This window comes from Mirounga angustirostris, unplaced genomic scaffold (assembly GCF_029215605.1).
Source record: "Mirounga angustirostris isolate CCGP_5_RB_7025 unplaced genomic scaffold, mMirAng1.0.hap1 SCAF_5, whole genome shotgun sequence".
Lineage (NCBI taxonomy): Eukaryota > Metazoa > Chordata > Mammalia > Carnivora > Phocidae > Mirounga > Mirounga angustirostris.
This window is the reverse complement of record NW_026991713.1, coordinates 123,949,873-123,971,966: the sequence shown is the minus strand read 5'-3', so window position 1 is coordinate 123,971,966 and position 22,094 is coordinate 123,949,873. Positions and strand designations below refer to the sequence as shown.

Here is a 22,094-nt window from a genome sequence, read left to right as displayed (position 1 = left end):
TGTTAGCCCCGAGTAAGTGTAAAGGATGAACAGCTGGATAGTTCCTTTGTTCTATTTAAATTGTCACCTGTCAAGTAGAAAGTGGGGACCAGTTCCTGAGGCCTAGCCTCATGTCACTGTAGCACTAAAAAGAACCTCCAGAGCAGATGGCCAGTGCCTCAAGGAGACACACAGATACACGAGGCACCTGCCTTGCCTGAAGTGAGCTCGGAAGCCCCTGCTCTGTCTGGAAGGGCCGGATTGAAATCGCAGAAAGAGGCTGTTTCCCGAAGAGGTGATGGGGTTAGCCAGCAGCTGTCTTCCACACACACGGGCAAGGCGGGTAGTTGTGGCACTTAAACCATCGTATGCCTACAAAGAAAGACAACAGGGAAAATAGTGATTCAGAGAACTTCAGATTTACATCTAGGAGGCCCATATTCCATGGGCTATCGACACATGGGCTAGTGGAAAACAACACATTCACTAGATCTTTAGGTCACCATTACATCCCTGGATATTTTTATTTATTTATTTATTTACTTATTTATTTAAGATTTTATTTATGTATTTTTTGAGAGAGAGAGCATGCGTGCGCATACACATGTGCATGCGCACATGAGCAGGGAGGTGGGGCAGAGGGAGAGAATCTTCAAGCAGACTCCTCACTGAGCACAGAGCCCAACTTAGGGCTCAATCTCACCACCCTGAGATCACCCCCTGAGCCAAAGCCAAGAGTCGGACGCTTAACTGACTGAGCCACCCCGGCGCAACATCCCTGGATATTTTTATAAATGCCCTCACTTTCACAGCCCTCCTTCCTCCCCTGACCCCACTGCCTCATATCAAGGGCCATTCCCCACAACATGAAATGTTTGACACAAAAATGAATATAGGAACCAATAGATGAGAAATAAGGAGGAGTAACCATTTGTTTTCAGAAACCCAACATTTGCTGGAACTTACTGCTTTTCACAGGGTAGAAGGAATGGCAGAATTCTTTCAAATGATAGAGTGATGTGAGCCTAACTTAGAAAATTATCTAATTAATAAAAAAAAAAGTATTAGGCTCTATGTCTGCCCAGTGCAATGTTGGGACTTAAGCTGACCCTCCATAGGTACTAATGGAATAGAGTTGACATTACATGTACCCAAATCACTGTCCTGGTTTGTGAAATTGAAGCTTGATTTCCTCAGAGCTCAGTGGTCTGCTGTGAAGTTTTTGACACTCTTATGTGTAAATGGGGGGAGTGAGTTCCTTTTCTTTGGACCATAACAATAATGTCAACCATTCATTAAGTGCTTACTACCTGCCGGAAACTGATTCAGCCCTTCATATACACTATCCCATTGTCTTCTCCCCAAATGCCTTCCATTTTTAAGAAGACAATTGCTACATATAAAGAGCAAATTATGTGGCCGACTTACACAATTCTTAAGAGGGAGGAGGTCATGTTGAATCAGACAGCTAGATCCTAAAGTCCAGAACTGAAACTCTCATATCGTCTAATGCAAGGTATCAATTAAGCAAGATAGATGCATCAACTGGTAACCAGCAGAGTGGGATTAAAATACAAAGTTAGAATATGGCTGTTTCACTCAAGATAAATTGTCATTTATATTTCATAAGAAAGTCTTGGGAAAAAACAGAAAGTTCAGGGATTTGATACAAGGAAGTCTCACACAAATTACTTTAAAATATCTAGGGATGATTAAAATCAGTGTTCTCTTTAGCACATAAGTATGATTGGGAGGCAATGCTCAGTGTAGTTCATGTAAGCACATGAACGAAACATCAATAAGATGTTTAACTGTCTACTGAGGAACTAAAACTTTCACAATAATGAATTTTAAATAAATGTGGTTCTGAAACATCACTTCTCTTATTTTCTTTTTCTTTGTTTTATTTTATGTTCAAACTTTAAACCGATAAATAAAACTTTAAAATTGATTTTTATTCAAATTCAAAAACTGATTCAAAACTCTGGGGCACCTAGGTGGCTCAGCGGGTTAAGTGTCTGACTTTTGATCTCAGCTCAGGTCTTGACCTCAGGGTTGTGAGTCCAAGCCCCACACTGGTGGCTGGGTGTGGAGCCTACTTAAAAAAAAATTGATTTAAAACTCAATTACATTTTCATAACCAAGTCAAATTACAGTTTCCAATCTGGTATGACTACTTCTTTTGAACATGTTGAACACCATCAATAGTACTCAAAACAACATATAAGTCATCCTTACAAAACCTCTCACTACATTTATACTTTAACCTACTTCAAATGTTAACATTTGGTTTAATACAAGAATTTATTATTTCTATACTTGGCTTTATACTTTCCTAAGGTTATACAGATATAACATCCTAAGATTTCAGTAATGTTATATTAATACTGTCTTGCTTTAAAGAATACCTTCTAGAATGCCTTAGAAGTCTGGAGAATATACCAATTCACTCTTGGTCAGGACTACCTGCATAAATCTTTTTGCTTCTCTCTAGTAATTTGTTTAGCACAGCATGTCTTATACTTAGTGGAATACTGGGGTTCTGTGAGGTTTATAGACTCCCCCACCAAAACAAACAAACAAACAAAAAAAAAACACCGCCAACAGAAACAACACACACTCTGAAGATTTTTACAAGTCCATATACTCACAAAAGCAAGACTCTTCTAGTCTCCTTTCTTTCTCCCCAAATTCAGAGGCCTAGTGAGTAAGTAGGTATCGTTCCTCCCTTTTTTAAATGGCTGTAATCCTCTTAAGGCAAAACAGGTAAAAATGTAAGGCTAGAAGGTTCAGAGAGTCATATGAATGAGCCATTTCCCTGGGGATTACATCTTCCAGGGGGTCTCCGTGTTTCCCAACTTCCCCGCCACCCCCCAACCCCAACCTTGGAATCAAAGGGCCTTGGCTTCACTTCATATGCCTGGGGCTTTGCTTTGCAGGAAACGGATCTGAGGCAGAAGGTTTCCAAATGTCCCTGAATCAAATTATATACCAGTGACACCCTACATTTGATTAGCATGTTGTAATTTTATAAGCACCATCACAAACATCCTAATCTCGTCCTCAACACCATGTGATTTTTTTTAATGAAGAAAGTGAGACTTAACAAGTATGCTAGCTATTAAAGTGTTGCCTCATCCGATATAAGCTAGTAACTCATCCAAGATCATACAGATAGTGAGGAGTAGAGTCAGGAACTTATTTCTTCTCTCCCCAAATTCTATGTTATATTGCATCACTTCTCTTTAAAATGCTCACGATAGTTATTAAGTTACATATACCAAATCATCACTTTATGAAAGTGTTAAGACCTCAGATTTTCAAAGAAACAATTGATTTTTTGAAAAGTTTAGAATAGCAATTCTTTTATTTGAGACTATTCCTAACACTTGTAATATCAAATAAATTTAAGTTTTAATTAATAAAATTATAAGAAAAAACTGCAAGGGAAAAAATATGAGAAATCTTGCTCCCATATATTTAAAATCCTAAAGTCATGAAAATTATCAATATGCAATTATTCCCATTTAGTTCCCAAGGCAGAACTCGCAAATTATATTACTACTGGCTACACATATAACATAGTCACATAATTTATAGATATATAATTCTTATTGAAGTCTACTGCCAAAAGTTTTCTAGGCCTAAGAATTGGTTTTCTGATCTGTTGTTCCAGTGATAAAAGTCAAAGAAATACACAAAACAAAACCCAAAAACCTGTACATTTCTATTAACTCTTCTCTAGATGACAATAGTAAAATTTTGAAGTTGAATCCACAAAAGGAAAAGTGGCCACCATCCCTGAAAGTTCCAACTACAGGGGCTCTAAAAACAAAGGCATATCTGGTTAAGTGGTAATTCCTACAAGAAGTTAATCAGTGTCTTTACAAAGTATTCAGAGTTTTGTCAAATTTCCAGATACCAACACATACATTCAAAATACCTAATCTTGGGGCACCTGGGTGGCATGGTCAGTTAAGTGACCAACTCTTGGTTTTGGCTCAGTCTTGATCTCAGGGTCATTATAAGAAATGTGTTGGGCTCTGTGCTCAGTGGGGAGTCTGCCTGAATATTCTCTCCCTCTGCCCACGCCCCTCTTCCCTCTCTCTAAAATAAATAAATAAATCTTTTTTAAAAAGATACCTAAACATATTTATCACATGAGAATAGGAGACTTGTTAAAAGAGTAGAATCTGTCACATAACAGAAAATAAATGTTTGATGTACGGATGAGTCAATGAGTTCCATATATAAGAGTATATGGGCCTCTAAGAACTGAGGACTAAGAATGAGGGAAAGCCCAGAGTTAAGAACTAACTCTCCTCTTTCTCATGGATCGGAATGTAGAAATGCATAGCAGGCATGACAGTGGGTAAAAGAGGCTATTCACAGTGGGAAAGAGGTCAACTGGGGCTGCTTTCTGGGCAGGCTTTTTACATTCTGGGCCCCAATGGCAGTGGAGTAGGGTCTGATCACAGGGCACAGGCCACACCACACACACACAGCTCCTGGTGCCCTTCTTACTGGCTGTGCCAACCTGTTGCCAACACAGCCAGAGAACACAGAAGACAGAAGGTGAGCCGAGGACATCAGACCTGTCCCCAAAGCCCAGAGTATTCAGGACACAGGACATTATGGCGCTATGGGAACCCTCCATACTCTAAGCTCTACCCAGAAGTTAGAACTGAGCCAAACATTTATGAATTTTAATAGTTGATGCTTTAATATCTTAAGGAGATTTGAGGAATATCAACCCTGTTTTGAAGGCAACATGTGTCAACTCCAGCATTAGGTGACACTGGGGTGGGGAGCCATTCAGGTGTGAGACTAGCATCCCTTTATGATGCCACATATAGAAGCCTGGGGTCAGAGTCCTAAGCACTGGTAATCTGAGAAAATAAAGGGAACTTTTGCCTCCCAGATACTTACTGATGATAGAAATATGTGTGACTGACACGAGGAGATAACTCATATTGCTCATCAGAATTAAATGAGTGCAAAGATACAAAGTACTTACAATGCTTCCTGGCACATAGTAAGTACTCGAGAGATATTAGTCTCTATTATGAAAGTGAGACAAAGAGAAAGCTAAATTGCTGTTTAAGAAATGAATAAAAGTAGGAAGCTATGGAAGCAAAAATGAAAAGAGGTCTGAGGGTGGGGGGTTGTCCAGTAATATGAATGAGGTTGGAGCCCGGGCAGGGCACATAACCCATGGATATTACCTAACAGGGACTGCGGGGGTGGGAAGTGGGGGCATCTTCTGATCTGGCTCCAAGTGATTCATGCCCTTGTGTAATCTCCTCCCTTTCCCCGAATGTGGGCTAGACCCACTGACTTGCTTCTAATAAACAGATAGGGTCCAAGTGATGGGATGTCACTTCCATGATTAGGTTACAAAACATGGACTCTTCCATCTTGTCAGCTCTCTCTCTTGCTGGCCCTCTCTGAAGCAAGCTCCTATGCTGTAAGACACCCAGCAGAGAGGCCTGCCTGGCGAGGAGCTGAGGCAGGCCTCCAGCCCACTGTCTGCCATGAGCCAAATCCACTGAATCCTGCCAACAACCCTGTGAGTGAGCTAGGAAAGAGCCAGGTAAGCAGCACTGGCATTCCTAACCCACAGAAAGTATCAATGCTGTTGTTTTAAGGCGTTAGGTTTTGGGGAAATTTGTTATTCAGTGATAGATAACTAATGCAGGAGGTGTGAAATGAGGAGTGAGGAAGGAATGAACAGTGGAGCCTTAAGGATAAGGATGTCTAATATCACATTAGAACTTCGTTGCTGTCCTGCTCTTTGCAGTAATCACCTGCCAGTCTCGAACTATTTAGTCAAAGTCTACTACACAAAAGAACCTCAAGTTTGTGGTATTTTGGAGAAATAAAGAAAAAAATTATAAATTCCAACGTTCTTTTACAAGGGAGGGTGAGAAGGCAAAAGGCCATAAAAAGAAAGAGAGGGCTTGGAAAGTGAACAGTGGCAAGAAATGGCCATCAGGGTGACCTCCTCCCTTCTCTATGCAGAAATTCCGGAAAATATTATGGAGAATGATGGGTTTCCTAGACCCCCGAGTCTCCTTTTCCACACTTAGAGTGATCAACCACTGAAAACTCTACTGAAAGGAGTAAAAATTACTCATGAACTTAGTGACATGCAGGTCACTGGAGGTCTAATGAGTTGTCAGGGCGTGATGATGGGCAGACACTAACTGAGCGCACAGAGCTGTGTGTGCAAGAGGGAGAAATGAAGACAGCGTGACACCTTCACTTCCTTATTAATAGTTGGTTCTCCCAGGGATGGAGGGAGGAGTCACTGAAGTAACATGTGCTGCCTGGCACATGAGAAACACTCAGGGAATCCAGTTGCCCTTTGGGGGAATCCCACCATTTTCTTTCTTTGTTTCTGCCTTTGTTCTTTGGAAAGTAAGGCTATCACAAATTATTCAAGAATTTATAGGATCCATTAACGTATCAGTTGAGTATCCAGCCTAGTTCAGGAAAGGCAGTAATTTTAAATCTATGTTCCTCCCCAAGGTCCCCAGGTCATGATTTCAGGGTCATGGGGTTGAGCCCTGCATGGGGCTCTGTGCTCAGTGGAGAGGCTGCTTGGGACTCTCTCTCCTTCTCCCTCTGCCCCTTGCCCCCCAAAATAAATAAATATATTTTTTAAAAGGGTGTAGCTATCCATGGTTAGCTCAAACCACACTGTTCATGTCCTTTTAGTTGCATGACCTTTGCTGACAGGCAATGCACAGATTCTGGCCCATCTGACATTTTCCATCAGAACAAGTAAGGCCCGGGGGCAGCTCACTGATCTTAGATTCAGAACACATGGGAAGCACAGAGACCTTATGGTCAGAACACCTGGAAACATTCTGTTCTTAGACTTGAGAGCTGGGTCGACCTCTGGTATTTGTTTTCTTGCCAAGGCACTTTAGAAGCTGGTGGTTATCATTTCGTCATCTTAAAAATGGAAGTAGAGAATTCCTCCCTGCCTCATCATTGTAAAGCTCAAATAGGACATTGTGCTGAAAGTTCAGTGGAAATTATATAGTATGGATGGGAAGGTGAGTTTCTCCAATTCATTATAGGAATTATCATACATACATTCTGAGTGGAATTTGGCAACATAGGGTAAATGTAAAAGCTAGCACTTAAACTTCAACGTGTCTCCCCGAGGGAAACTCTTGCATTATTGCATTCAGAAATTTGTATAAGAATGTCCATAGCTCTAAGAGTTGCAACAGCCAAATATTGGAAGCAATCTGATTTTGTACATTAATGGCAGAATGTGTATGTGATTTGTGGTATACTCATGAAATTGAATATTGTATGGTGGTAAAAGGAATGCATTAGGTCTGAACGTATTACAGCATAGGCAAATGTTAAAAATGGAACTTTGGGGGCGCCTGGGTGGCTCAGTCGTTAAGCGTCTGCCTTCGGCTCAGGTCATGGTCCCAGGATCCTGGGATCGAGCCCCGCATTGGGCTCCCTGCTCCGCGGGAAGCCTGCTTCTCCCTCTCCCGCTCCCCCTGCTTGTGTTCCTGCTCTAGCTATCTCTCTCTCTGTCAAATAAATAAATAAAATCTTTAAAAAAAAAAATGGAACTTTGAGTGCAAAGAGCAAATGAAAGGATATTGTATTGTGTGGTATTAACATAAACTTTTGAAACATGCAAAATAATATTGTACACTGTACATGAAAAAGTATAAAAAAATGAAAAAGTATAAAAATAGCCATGGGAATAATAAACCCAAATTCTCATAAGTGGTTTCCTCCAAGATAAGAATAGGGAATAGTATCAGTGTGTGGGCTACACATGGAACTTCACTATCTCCTGAGCAATTCATTTCTTTTGGGAAAAAAAAAGAACTCAAAGCAGATATGGCAAAATATTACAACTTGGCAAGTCTGGACAGTGAAATGATTTTGTTCATTACATACTCTCCATGCATTATACAGTCTATGCTTTTCTATATACTTAAAATATTTCATAACAGAGTGTTCAGTAAAGAAAAGAGCATTTATATCAAGGAAATAATATTTTCACATAGCATTATTATAATAAAAAAGAAGTAATCAAAATGGTCAATAATAAGCCAGTGGTTAAATGAGTTCTAGTATGTCCATATAATTGATTATCTACCCAAACAAAGTATTTTTAAGGAGAAACATATTAAATAATGGTAAGTGAAAAAAGTAGGATTCAAAATGAAGTATGGTGTTACCTTAACTGTCTATGTTTACGTGTGCATAAGCATGCATGTGTATGTTTGGATAGGTATGTTTGTGTAGGAAATAAGCCAAAATGTTTAACAGTTTGTCCTTATATTGCAATACTATGGATGGTATTAATTTCTTTTTTCTTCTTTTCCATATTTCAGAAATTTAATATGAGGAGCATATAAAACCTTTAAATACCATACATATTTAAAATATTTAAGTGTGTGCCAGTCAGACATGTAAACAAATGATTCTGTACAAAGACAAGAAAGTATGCCATTCCTCCAACAGTACCGTGGTAGCTAAGCCAGATGGTTACTAATGCCACTTAATCTGGCCTTTTGCTGCCCGTCAGGAATGTAGTCAAACAGATACGGGTTCTGTTCTAAGAGCTCCATGACAGTTGTTGGTTGGCTGATATCTCCAAATGTACCACAGACCTCTATCCAGGCTCTAGGCTTATCTATCCCGTGGCATTCCAGTCATCACTGCTTGGATGGCCCCACAAACCTTGAATGTCAGTCTCAGACTGAAGTCATCTTCCCTCCCCTAATTCCTCCTTCACCTCATTTCTTGCCTCAGACCTCTCCCATATCCCCCAAATCCAGGGGATCTTTATGTTCTGTCAATTCTCTCTCCAAGGTCTTTTCTAGGTCCCTCCCGCCACCCCCCTCCCCCATGGGCCTTCTCTGGGTGAGGGACCTCACCACCTCCCGCCTTGGTCACCACGGCAGCCTGAAGTTTTCCCTGCCTAAATTTGTGTCTCCTTTAACTTGGGTTCCCAATAACCGCACTGCAGTGCACTCTTTATAAAATGTAAAATGTGATACAAGAAAGCCAAGGTTCCCATCCTGTAAAATATTGTACTAGGTAAAGATAAGCTTTGCTTAGAGTGAAAGAGCAAGTGTCTGACCCGGATGCAGCGCACAGCACTGAGTCCGAAGCCCCCTGCCCGCTGATCTGATCCACACTCTGGCTGACTGAGTGACTCATAATCGCTTCACTGAGAACATCAGCACTCACAGTCCGAAGCATATGACTGAGCGGGGAAACATGAACGTTAGCTTCCTCAGTAATGTTTGCATTTTCTATTCCTTCAGATCATGTTGGAGAGTAGGAAGTAGGAAAGCATTTCTATGGCCTCTCCTATTTTCTGGCTTTACGAAGTTGCATCTCTCTCAGGGAGGAAATAAACCCACTGAATGTGTGGGTTAAAATCTATTACAAGCCAGAGTAAGAGGAAACTCTTTTAATTTAAAGGCAAAACACACAGCATGTTTTATAATCCCCCAAAGTACGACAGTGTTTGGCCTGAGCTTCAGAGTTGAGCTTTCCACGCAAACAAATCGTGAATGTATATGAATAGATATGTGTGTATGACTATGCTCTTGTTTTCATTTTCTGCTCCACTATTTTTTTCCTTCTGAACTCATTTGTGAATCTTCTGGAAGGCATTAAAATAACACAGTGACACAATTCACTGAGATGACAGAGTGGAGAATGTATGAAAAAAATTATAATAGTTTAAGATTTTAAAGAATATTGAGGTAAGATAAAATGAGTCTATTCATAACTAATGAGGATAGTTAGCAATGAACTTTGGATTATGGATCCAGTTCTGTGTACCTACAGTTCACAGTTTTTAAAAAGATAAGACCTTTAATATAGTATTAGTAGTAATAGAGGCAGTAGTAGTAGTAATAAAAAAATGAGGAATAACAATTAACATTTATCTGTACAAGACACTGTGCTAAATGCTTCATGTTTAAAAAAATTCTTCTTCCAATTCCACTTTACAGTTGGTAAAATTGAGACTCAGAAAGCAGAACTTGCTTAGTCACACACTAAGCAGTGTAGAGCTAGTATATGAATCCCATCTGTGGGACATCTGAGCAATTATCATGAAACCAACTGAAAAGATAAAATCCAGTTTTATTCATTGAGAATAGAATATTGAGAGATCATGATTCTCTGAAGCTAAGCGATATGTCCATGATCTCCGAGAAAGACAATCATGGGAGCTCAGGAAATAGAATGGAAATGTCTCATTTATTTAGACCTGCAATAAAGCATCCTCAGTGGCATTTGAGAAAGTCTTATTTGGGGCCCCCATGGATTTCAGAGCAGTTGGCATCTGTCATGCATTCCATCCCACTGAACATGCATGGGATTCCCAGCATGGCTAATTCAGCAGACTGTGTAACAAAGGGCACAGTGTCCAGGACCAATAAATAAACCTAAAATGTATATCCCTGATCCCTAAACTTGGTTTTCCTCTTTGATTCAGATATAAATCCACTTCTGGTCCTTTTCTGGTCTAAAAAACCACAACCTGTATGGCCTCCTCTCTCACCTGGGCCTGGCTTAATTTGGTTTTCAACCGAGGCTTTACCTTTTATTTCATTTTTAACTCCTTGCAACATATGTCTACTGCTTTGGATTGCCTTAAAGATGATCGGGGGAAGGATAAGATATGAGGGATACAGAAGAGATCATTTACATAGGGATAAAATGTCAATTTGGCGGATGAGAGTCTCTAAAATATTTTCACGTGCCACACGTGGTGGTGTAGCTGTTAATGGAATTCCCATTTGGAATGGGAACGTCTCCAAGATAGAGGAAATATTAAGTGATAGGGAGGGGGATCCCTTAGGAAAATATCCAAGCTGTTAAAGTCATAAGTGTATGTGAGGAAGGAAATGAAAATATTACTCATTATAGCAGCTTTTCTTGGGGGTGGGGGAAGGGGAGGAAGTGTGGGGTTCCTCAGTCCGTGATGTTTGTCGGCTCCACACCTCTGAGATTAAACACCAGGTGAGGGGACACCTGGGTGGCTCAACTGTTAAGCGTCTGACTTCGGCTCAGGTCATGATCCCAGGGTCCTGGGATTGATTCCCCACATCGATCCCCCACATCAGGCTCCCTGCTCCGCAGGAAGCCTGCTTCTCCCTCTCCCACTCCCCCTGCTTGTGTTCCTGCTCTCACTCTCTCTCCCTCTGTCAAATAAATAAATAAAATCTTTAAAAAAATAAAAATAAAAAAATAAAAAATAAACAAACACCAGGTTAAATATATAGCCGCCATGCATCTCACATCTCACCTCAGGACTTTGTCATCCCTATTCCTTTGTTGTACATTATTGCCCTCGGTCCTCAATTTTTACAGATTATAACCTCTAGTAATTTGTCATTGTTGCAAGCAATAGCTCAAAGATTACTGGAAACGTTGATAGGAAAAGACATCCGAGAAGCTCATTTTGTTTTCACAAATAAGCAAGCATTTAGGGAGACTGTGAGCTGAAACGCAAACAAAACCAAACAAAGCCTGTGCCCGCAGATCCAGAACTGTGGCCTCAAACTCAGTTACACTTTGCTTTGAGGATGTAGAACATTGGCACAGCTCTTGGTGACTAATTTGGCACTGCAAGGCAAGATGGCGAGGCAGCTTATCAACAGCAAGTCACAGAATAAAACGTTTTAAAGAACAGTTTAAAGAAACCATCAGAGATCGTCCTCCAACAGCAAATGGAAACTAAACTTTCTGTGGGGAAAAGTGAGGGAGAAAGGGAAGAAATGGAGGTGGGGAGAGACTGATTGTTTGTCATGAATTTATTTGTAAAACAATAAATATTTAAAGAATTGCTTCCATTGTCTCTTTGAAGCACTGAGTTCTATTATTCCTGTGTCTATTTGCTCTGTTTTGGAAAAGATCAATGTTTTAAAAGAAAACACATCATGGGTAGTGTCCAAAAAATAAAAAATAAAACAAAATATGGATTCTGTGTTTGCCCTGTTCTGCCCTGTGCCTTACTGTCCAATTATGTGAACAACAGCAGACTCTGCGGCTTTGGGTGGGGGTAGGGGGTCTGGTCTTCTACTTCAAATCACACTCTTTGTTTTCTTTCTCCTCCATCAGCACACAAAGCTTCAAAAAGAAAACAGTTACTCACCATGTGCCCCCATTTTTTTTTTGTACTAGGCTCTGTTAGCCTTAATGTATATTTTCTCCAAACCAGAGGCTGGATCTGGACTGTGCTCTGCTTGCTTTTATCTGCTTCTGACTGATTCTCACAAGGCAGACATTCCATTGTGCTGAGCAAAGAGGATGCTGAAATCAGAGGGCAGGAGTCTCCAGGGCCCCTGCTACAGCAGCAGAACCAACCTCTCCTGCTCTCACACTGAGCTACCACCAGCATTTCTCAGAGATCGGTAAGAGCTTGCAGAGTTACATGGATTTAAGGCTCAGAAGAGAGACTCTAATTAAGCAATTAAACTGTCAGTCGGAGGTCACTTTAATACTCAGCCTTCATGAAAGGCAACATAATGGAGCCATTTTCATGCTGACCATACAGAGTCATGCCCAACCAGTGGGTCCCACTGCTGCCTTAGCAAGAAATACTCACAATGTGTCATTCAGGAGAGCCTGAGGTTAATTACACCAGCCACTCAAAAGGGACTGAGCAGAAAGTGCAAACATATTACCAAATTAGTTGCGACCTGAGCGCCAGTTGAGCTTTCTGATTAGCTCCCCACGATGCCATCACCATTTCAGTAGAAGTCAGAAAATTCGGTTTCTCTCTCTTTTTTCATTACAGCAGCATGAAATTCTAGAAAACACACTTCTGAGATGTTATCTAAGTTCTCATGTGGCTCAAAATAGTGAGATTGTATATCAATAATTGTGCCAGGGAGTGAACTCAGCACAACACATTCCCAAATGTGTCATCTGCAATTTTCCACTAAAGAGCTGATTATTGCAGGAGAAGAGACTACAGAATTCACTTATTCATGTATTCAGCCATGCATCTACCAGTAATTCGTGCACCAGATTTCTGTCTTTGGGATACAAAGACTACTGCTGCTGGTTACATGAAAGGGGATGGAGGCTGTGCATTACTGTTCCATTTTAAAATTTTCATCCATTTCTTCTTCTTGCTAAATGTTGCCTCCACAAGGCCAAGAGAGATGGCTTGGGGTCCCCTGTGGGCTTACCCTGCCTCCACTTAGGACCGCTGGGGACTGGACCTGCTACAGGAAGAGCTCTCTTCTGCAGGGCAAGTGGAGTGTGGAGATGACATCCTACCCAAGGCCAATCCTGCATCCCAAAGCAGACACCGAAGCTTAGCAAGTCTCTGCGAGTCTGACTGTGACCTCTGGAGTGAACACACACTGATGTCACCAGACCCCCAGTGTCTGTTTCTTCACGTCCCACCTCGCACTTCTCTTCCCACCCACAGACGCAACTCCTAACTGGATCCTCTTTCTCTGTGGGTTTGCCAGGCACTCAATTTTATAAATGAACCATCTCAGATCCCCCAGCCATGACGAGAGTGAGTGGTGGAGCCATGCCCAGACACTAATGCCTAGTGGGGTTTGGCGCGTAGTTGACACCATAGATTAAATAGGTATATGGAGCCCAGACTACCTGACTTCAAGACAAAGACACCTTCCACGTCATATCTGGAATCCTAACACTCTTACTTATATCAATAAATGAAGTCTGGGTTCATCCAAAAGAGAATTCAAAATGGTTCCAAAGGAACCCTAGTTTTATTTCTCCCCCTATTTTTTCAGTTGTCCTCTATTCTGCAGTTCAGTTCCTTGCATGTACACTGTAATTTTTTTTAAAGATTTTATTTATTCATGAGAGACAGAGAGAGAGAGAGGCAGAGGGAGAAGCAGGCTCCCTGCTGAGAAGGGAGCCCGATGCGGGATCTGATCCCAGGACCCCGGGATCATGACCTAAGCCAAAGGCAGATGCTTAACTGACTGAGCCACCCAGGTGCCCTGTACACTGTAATTTTTATATTTGATCAGAATACTTACTCTTACTTTAGGCTTGCTTATGTTTTAGTGCTGGCTGCTATTAATTTTTACGTGGTCTTGATCCTGACCCTCTGGACTTCAATGTTCTTATTTTTAAAATGAGACTACTACCCAAAAAATCAGCACATGACAGTAAATTATCTCTAATGTCTCCTCTTGCAACCTTAACATCCTATGTATCTACGCGTTTGTGATTATTAGTCATAATGTCTGTTAAAATTAATATTTCCAATTCTGATAATCCAAACTGTTACAGGAGTTGTAAAAAACGTGATTGCTGGTCGCATCCAGCCATAATTGACCTTGATATTTAATAGTACACTTGAGCTCTATGAAAAATCCCATGAACACAAATATTATCTGGCAGTATCATTGGCAGCTGAATATTTTTCTCTTTGCTAATGACTCTAAGCAACAGGACCAAGAAATTAACTTGAATGTCTCCAGAATGAATGATTGGCTTTGTAGGAACTTAACCTGCAGAGATGTTATGTAAGATATTGGACTGTAGGGTACGTTTCACATCCAGTGTCCATCTAGCTGTAAAGGATAGATGGTTGGTGCCTCAATGCTTGCCTTCATGAACCCCTGGACAACTAACTGTAACTGGAGCCAAGCTTCCAGCCTCGCCAGGACACTGCCCGCCTGGTTCCAAGCTCTGCCAGCCTCCCATCCTATTAACTGGGTCCACTTGGCAACTACACATAGCAGATCTCTACCCTAGTTTACCAGAATAGTCCTTCTTCACATTACTTTATCTATTTGTAAAGGTAATTTATAAATTGTACAAACAAAAATGACTTAGCTTATGTGTGATTTCTGTAACTTTCAATTAAATACATTTGCAAATCGAAGAAAACTATATATCTTAGGGTTAGCCATGTGTTTTAATTTCTCATCCTGAAAATATGAAATTTATAGGACCAATCCATCTCCAGATCTCTGCCTTGAACATGACTTCATCAGTTTTTCCATTTATCCCTTACATTCAGCTGTTCTTTTCTACCAGCACCATGCCTTCTCCACATGCTCAAGCTTCTCCATCATTAAAACAGACAAACAAAAAAACCATCTTTCCATTGGTCTTGCCTTACCCATAGGTTATAGCCTTTTATCACCTTATACCATTCACAGCCATAACTCTAGGAAAAAGCTAAGAAGCTCCTGTCCCTCTTAACCCATCATGATCTAGTGTCTTCCACTACTACCCACACCCATCCTGTTTCTTACTAGGTCATCAAAGACTGAATCCAGTGGCCTTGCTTCAATCCCCTTCCTAGCTGACCTCTGCTGGATTTGATACCTTCGATACCTTTGATCACCCACTCTTAAAATTGGCTTCACTCCTCATTTCTATACTACCACTCTCTCTGGTTCTCCACCTACTTCTGAGTGCCTTTTCTTAGTCTTCTCTTCCTCTGTTCCTCCATTTGCCCCTTAAATGGTGATATTTCCCAAAGAGTTTACTTGGCCCTTTTCTCTTTAGAAAATGCTATTATAAGTGATCACACCTACTTCTGTGGCTTTAACAACTACCCAGATATACAAAAATATCGTCAAATGTACATGTCCAGCTCAGATGCCACCCTGAGCACTAAACTCCTATGTCAAACTCTATAAAGGCCATAGTATGGACCTCTAAACTTAAAAGTTTCCAAAAATCAAACCCATGGTATCTACCCCTTTACTCACTTAACTTCGTGGCATCATCACTCACTCATTCTTCAAGTGAATAGATTTAACTCCCTCATCTCTATCACCCACCTCACCCTTTACCACGTAATTAGTCTCTAAATTTTGGTGATGGTACAACCACCATGAGTTCTCCAATACGTCTCTTTCTTGCCACACCCAAGGCCACTGCCCAAGGTTTTTCCACAGCTTCCCAAACAGCCTTCATGCTACCTTTCTCTTTCTCTGCCAACCCAGTCCTCACTTGGCTGCCTCTTATCATTGTAAAATACAGTTTTGAGTATGTGATTCCTCTGTTTTACAGAAAATTTCCCATTCTCTCTATAGGATAATTTCAGATTCAGAAAGCATGAGAGAGTTTGTCCAATCCTGAGGCCACTCAGAATGTCTTCTATAGACTCTTGGTCTCTACATGCTCACCCATGTATAGCCACACTCCAGTACAACGTCTTTTCTATTCCCACATGTCTGTGCATAGTCATACCTCGGTGCACAATTTCCCCTATTCTTTTCCCAAAGCCTCCTCTCTTGGCCTCACTACCACATTTCTACTGGTGAAATTCTGCCACTCAAATGTCATCTCCAATGTGAAACCCTCTCTGGTTTCCAGACCCAAATGAATCGCTCCTTCTCTTTTCTCATGATGATTACTACAGTTATGGCGTCCTAGGTACATGAGATGCTAGGCCTTGTGCTATGAGAAAGGTTCTTAAGCAGGTTCTTCTTTCACTGATGTCCTTGAGGCCCATGATCACAGATGGGGAGCCCTGGATCTTCAGCCCATTGCTCCTTTTAGTATTCCGTGCCGCCCCCTTTCCCAGGCTCCTTGAACATGCCTCTCGGAGGGCACTCACCATCAGCATTGTTATGATTATGGCTAGCATGAATCAATACCTTTCTACATGAAAAGCAGGTCACTTACATCATCTCAAATATCCCAACAATAAATCTTACACAGGTACTCTTATTCTCCCCATTTCACAGTTAAAGAAACTGCAGCTGAAAAGTTAACTTTCTCCAAGGCAACACAGCCTGAAAATGGCAGAATTCAGGCTCAGCCCCAGGTCTTCCCCACCACAAGGCTAGATTTCTTAACCATGGCACAATGCGATTGATGTAATTCATTTTTTATATCGAAGTCTTGCTCAAGTGCTTAGTGGCACCTGTTTCTGAATGCCCCATCTGCCCACAGGCAGGGATACTGCAACTACTTCATACGGGATTCCCTTTTTCCGACAACTTGTTTGGACTATTACATTTTATATTTTATCTCATCTGCTAGACTGAACTCCTCCCAGCACCTGTCTTTGGGTTTATTTTCCTGTCTCCATGCCTATGACCAGATCATATTTGAGGCTTCACTTCCTCCTATCTGTTGCCTCCAGCTAAGTTTGTTAAGTCAAGCCAGGTTGCAGGCTGAGATATGGCAGTGGTTCATAGCAAACCCTGTCTGTATATTTTTATCTCATGTAGGTGGATAGCTCTACTCATGAACACAGGAGGGGAAAAATGCAGCCATGCTGGGTGTGCCTTTGACCTAGGCTTTGTTTTGTTCACACACCTTTGTATGTTGAATTCTATGGGTTACGGACTTTACCAGAGAGAAGAGAAGATACCATACCTGGCACCATACCAACTGGGAGAGGAAGCAAATGGTGGAGAATTGCCCACTGCAGGCAAATCTACGAGGTAAACAATTTGTTTCTGGCCCATTTGAACTTCTCTTGAAGACCCCTTTTCTGTTTCAATGCTTTATTTCACCTTCATTCTTTTTTTTTTTTTTTTTTTAAAGATTTTATTTATTTTTATTTGAGAGAGAGAGAATGAGAGACAGAGAGCACGAGAGGGAAGAGGGCAGAGGGAGAAGCAGAACCCCTGCTGAGCAGGGAGCCCGATGTGGGACTCAATCCCGGGACTCCAGGATCGTGACCTGAGCCAAAGGCAGTTGCTTAACCAACTGAGCCACCCAGGCGCCCTCACCTTCATTCTTAAAGACTATTATATTAGGAGAGTACCGAGTCCCTGGTTGGTAGTTATTTTCTTTCTTTAGACTGAAGGCACCATTCCATTGTCTTTTCTCCTTCTAATCATCACTGTTGAAAGTCAGGGTTCAGTCTGCCACTTCTTAAAAGGCAATCTGTTCCCCTACCCACTCCCCTGACTGATTGTAATATTTTCCTTTTATCTTTCATTTTTTTAGATTAGTATATCTTTCTATTTATTTCTCTTTCTATTTCTACTCACTTAGTTGTTTGGGTTCCTTGGGATTCTTGTTTTTATAAATGTGATGTCTTTCATCAGTTTTAGAAAGGTCTTAGTCATTAGCTTTTCAAATATTGCTTCTGTTCCATTTATCTCTCACTTTTCCTTCTGAGATTACAACTAAATGTATGTTATATCTTTTTTTTAAAAAGATTTTATTTATTTATTTGACAGAGAGAGACACAGTGAGAGAAGGAACACAAGCAGGGGGAGTGGGAGAGGGAGAAGCAGGCTCCCTGCCAAGCAGGGAACCTGATGCGGGACTCGATCCCAGGACCCTGGGATCACGACCTGAGCCGAAGGCAGACGCTTAACGACTGAGCCACCCAGGCACCCCAAATGTATGTTATATCTTTTATAAGCCTCTTCTATGTGTCTTAACCTCTCTTCTATATTTTCTATCCTTTTGCTTATCTGTGCTTTTTCCCTAAATAGATTCTTCTGACTTATCTTCCAGTTCACTGTTTCTCTTGTCATCTCTGTCTAATCTGTCTAAAATACAAAAAAAAAAAAAAAAAAGCTTTGACTAGATCTTAATTTCAGCTATTATATTTTATCCAGTTCTAAAAATTTTAATTGGTTCTCGTTCATATTTGCAGTGTCACTTTATATAGTTTGCAGTTCCTTGCTGAGAGTTTCAAGTTTGACTTTTATCTCCACAAGCTTAGTAATCGTAATTGTTTACCAATCTGCCATATTAGTATGTTTATTTCCATTGTCTGTTATTCATATTGTATCTCATTTATGTTATATTATCTCCTCAGGTACATGCATATCTTTTATAATGTGCTGGCTATTGTCCACGAAAAATTATTAGTAGAAAGGAGATCTAGGATGAATTTATCTCCCTTTGAAGAAGATTCTAAATTGCCTTTGTCAGATGTCCAAAGGTATGTTAACAGTACAGGGTGCCCTCTCATTATTCCATGGCTTCAGATTTTGGGGGCCACTCAGATGACTCAAAGCTGGGATGCAGTCTCTGTGAAGGCTGTTTTATTTTCCTTATACCTAGGATATGGGATGGTTTGGCAGGACTTCCACCCTATTCCATCTCTGAACTCAAACTTTGCTTCTCTTCGCCCTGAGAGGCTCACAGAGGTGCTGCTAACCCCTTCTGGATCAGCAAATGCCCTATAGGTAAAAGCTATCTCAAATACTAGACTCACATCTCTCAAATATTAACTCAGAAATTTCACACTATCTTGTGAGTTCTGTGCTACATTTAGGAAGGTGTTTTTTAATATCATTAAATGTTTTTAATATCATTAAAATGTTTAAATTGTCTTTGTCAGGAGAGTTGGTGTGAGTCACTGTTATGGCAAGTGTATATTTTGCTCTATACCTTAAGTTTGTACAATGCTTTGCCAACTTAGATTTATAGTCATAAATCAACTGATCTTTTAAGTAGATTACTGATTTCATCTTGTAAAACAGTATTTGAAATTATACCATTTGACTGGACTATTTTGAAAACAACTTTTGAGTTTTCCTGAGTTAAATCTGAAAGCTAGCCAGTTGGAGTTTGTGTAAGAAACTGTCAGAAAATTAAATAGAAAGATCCATTAGCCAAGAGAATCTGGTTTATATTTGAATGAAATGTCTCTAAATACAAATGAAAGATGGAAAAATCTTTGGTTAAAAAAAATCAGGTAACCAAAAAAAAAAAAAATGAAAAACAAAAAGAAAATCTCAAAATACATCCTCATTCACTCTTGCATTAAGGATAAAGCATTAGTTTCAGGTGAGAATGTATTTAAGTTGAAGGTAGTGACAGAAACTTTGGTCATCTAACCAACTAACAGGCATCTCTCTTTCTTCCACCTCCATCCCCCAATTTATTCTGTCCTATCAGACACTGATTTGTTCAAGTAGCAGATTGAGATATCCTGATCTCAAGAAAAGTAGAACCCATGAAAATCCTCAGAGGCTTAATAATAATTGATTTGAAGTAGCTACGATAAATTCGTTCCACTAAAAGTTCCCTATTCTCTCTTGCAGCTAATTCCGACCAATGATTATGTAAAGGGACTTGCGTGAAAATTTTGCTTCCTTGATTCAAAAAATACAAAATAGAAACAAATAGCATTATTCTTTCTCCCTTTCTCTGCATCTGTACTCAGGCAGGACGTTCAGAGCTACTGCAGCCATTTTTTGACCATGAGGAAACAAACACAAAATGACAAATCAACACACTAACGATGGTAGAATAGAAACTGAGTTGCTAAACAAACCCCGCAATCAACTACCTCTTGATTTGTATTTAGGTAAAAAAGTAAATGTCCTTATATTTTAAGTTGCCAATAGTTGGGTTTCCCATGATTTGACATTGAAAACATCCATAACTAATGCATTTATTAAATATGCTCACAAAGCAATGTTCTGACCCAGGTTTGACTAGAGATGGTGCTTGAAATTTGTGTCACCTACCGTAATACAAGAGTCCTGAGGCTCAAGGTCAAAATCAGTGAAGTTCAAGAGAATACGGTGATTTCTTTCCACCCGAATGACCCAGGAGCAGTCAGTGTTACGCCTATAAGGACTGGGGTAATTTGGAGAATGAATCTCTCCATTGGGAGCCTGGAAAATCCCGCCACAACCTGTAAGTAGGAAACCCAATTCAAAAATGAGAGGAATCCCTGATGCATAAAACTTTGCCCCATGACCTGATAGCACAGAACAATATGCTGCTTTGTTCAACCACCTGTTTTATGTAGTTGGTGCTAAACATTGTGCAGAACTGAATATCCACCATTAATTCATGCATCCCAACAAAAAGAAGGATGACTAAGAAAATCTCTCAAATAATTTAAATACTGATGACAAAAGTAATTTTTAAAAAAATTTTTTAAATACTGAAAAGTAAGTGCAAATAAAATCATGTTCTCATAAAGCCATAAAATGCCTCTTCTTTGCTCTCTAAAAATATAATATACTGTAAGAATAACACATCTCCTACGAATTTTGATAGCTTAGTAGTGTATGTTTTTAATAATTTAATATCTGCCTTTTAAAATTTAATATTCTGGACCTGGTACAGTTATTCAGTCCTTTTATTCCTATGATATTATCAAATACCTATCAATGTCTATCTCTATGACTTATCATATCTTGGAGTTATGATAATATAAACCTATAATAGAAAAATGTAGTATTATTTTCTAATAGTTGACAACCATTTTGGGTAATCTAAACACTATGTATACATAATCATATATATAATCCTCATTAAATTCAGGCATCATTAACTTTAGGGAAGATCCAACACACTTACTATACCACGTTAGGGTTCCAAAAGTGGGGCCATGAGGTAGCCTGGGGTCACATCTCTACTTTGGTATTTCCTAGCTATGTGACTTTGGACAAGTACTAACTTCTCTAGTTTCAATTTCCTCATTAGTAAGGTGAGGATTTGAAATTATCTTCCCTCATAGGGTGGTTGTGAGAGATGAAATGAGATCGTTCTCATAGAACAGTTGGAATAGATGCCTGGCACATAGGAAGCTGCTAGCAAACATGTTTTTATTAGTAGTTGTATAGGTTAACATCTGCTCAAATATTTTGTACATTCATTTTTTATTTAAAAAAATCTGCAACAGGTAAATATTTTTAGACAGCCTAAGATCCTAGGCAGAAAGTCACTATATAATACAATTCCTTGGAATTCACAAATTTAACATTTATAATTTGGGCATCTGCCAAGCATCCAAAGATCTATGCCATGGCATGAAGTAATTTACCACTTTGCTGTATTTACCCCAAAATAATTTACCCCAAGTAATTTTCCCCAAATTTGAGGCTGGTAACCAGGCCTGAGGCCCTTGGAAAGTAAGTTAATCTAACCAATTTCGCCACTTCCGCTTTCACCATGGACTTGCATACTTGCATGCCCTAGTTTTCACATATTTTAACTCTGGAAGTTAAATTCTATCACATTTTTGGGGCACCTGGGTGGCTCGTCGGCTAAGCAGCTGCCTTGGGCTCAGGTCATGATTTCAGAGTCCTGGGATCGAGCCCCGCATCGGGCTCCCTGCTCAGTGGGGTGCCTGCTTCTCTCTCTCCCACTCCCCCTGCTTGTGTTCCCTCTCTTGCTGTCTCTCTGTTAAATAAATAAATAAA

The 22,094-nt window shown here is 40.2% G+C and overlaps 1 protein-coding gene and 1 long non-coding RNA gene across 3 annotated transcripts in view; one reads left to right on the top strand and one right to left on the bottom strand.

Moving 5' to 3' along the window:
• CUBN (cubilin) overlaps positions 1-22,094 on the bottom strand; it is a 264,463-nt gene that overhangs the window by 120,133 nt on the left and 122,236 nt on the right. The window contains exons 31-32 of the mRNA XM_045874338.3: positions 20,406-20,575; positions 192-351 (exon numbers count right to left, since the gene is read on the bottom strand). Of these exons, the coding sequence (XP_045730294.1) occupies positions 192-351; positions 20,406-20,575 (330 nt within the window). The remainder of the gene's footprint in view (positions 1-191; positions 352-20,405; positions 20,576-22,094) is intronic.
• LOC135364498 (uncharacterized) lies at positions 5,199-21,285 on the top strand. Of its 2 annotated transcripts, none has more exons than XR_010411699.1 (5): positions 5,199-5,572; positions 17,317-17,405; positions 18,153-18,319; positions 18,743-18,868; positions 20,367-21,285. It is a non-coding gene; the product is annotated as an uncharacterized LOC135364498 (long non-coding RNA). The 2 variants fall into 2 exon arrangements; XR_010411698.1 differs by having other exon boundaries at positions 17,190-17,405.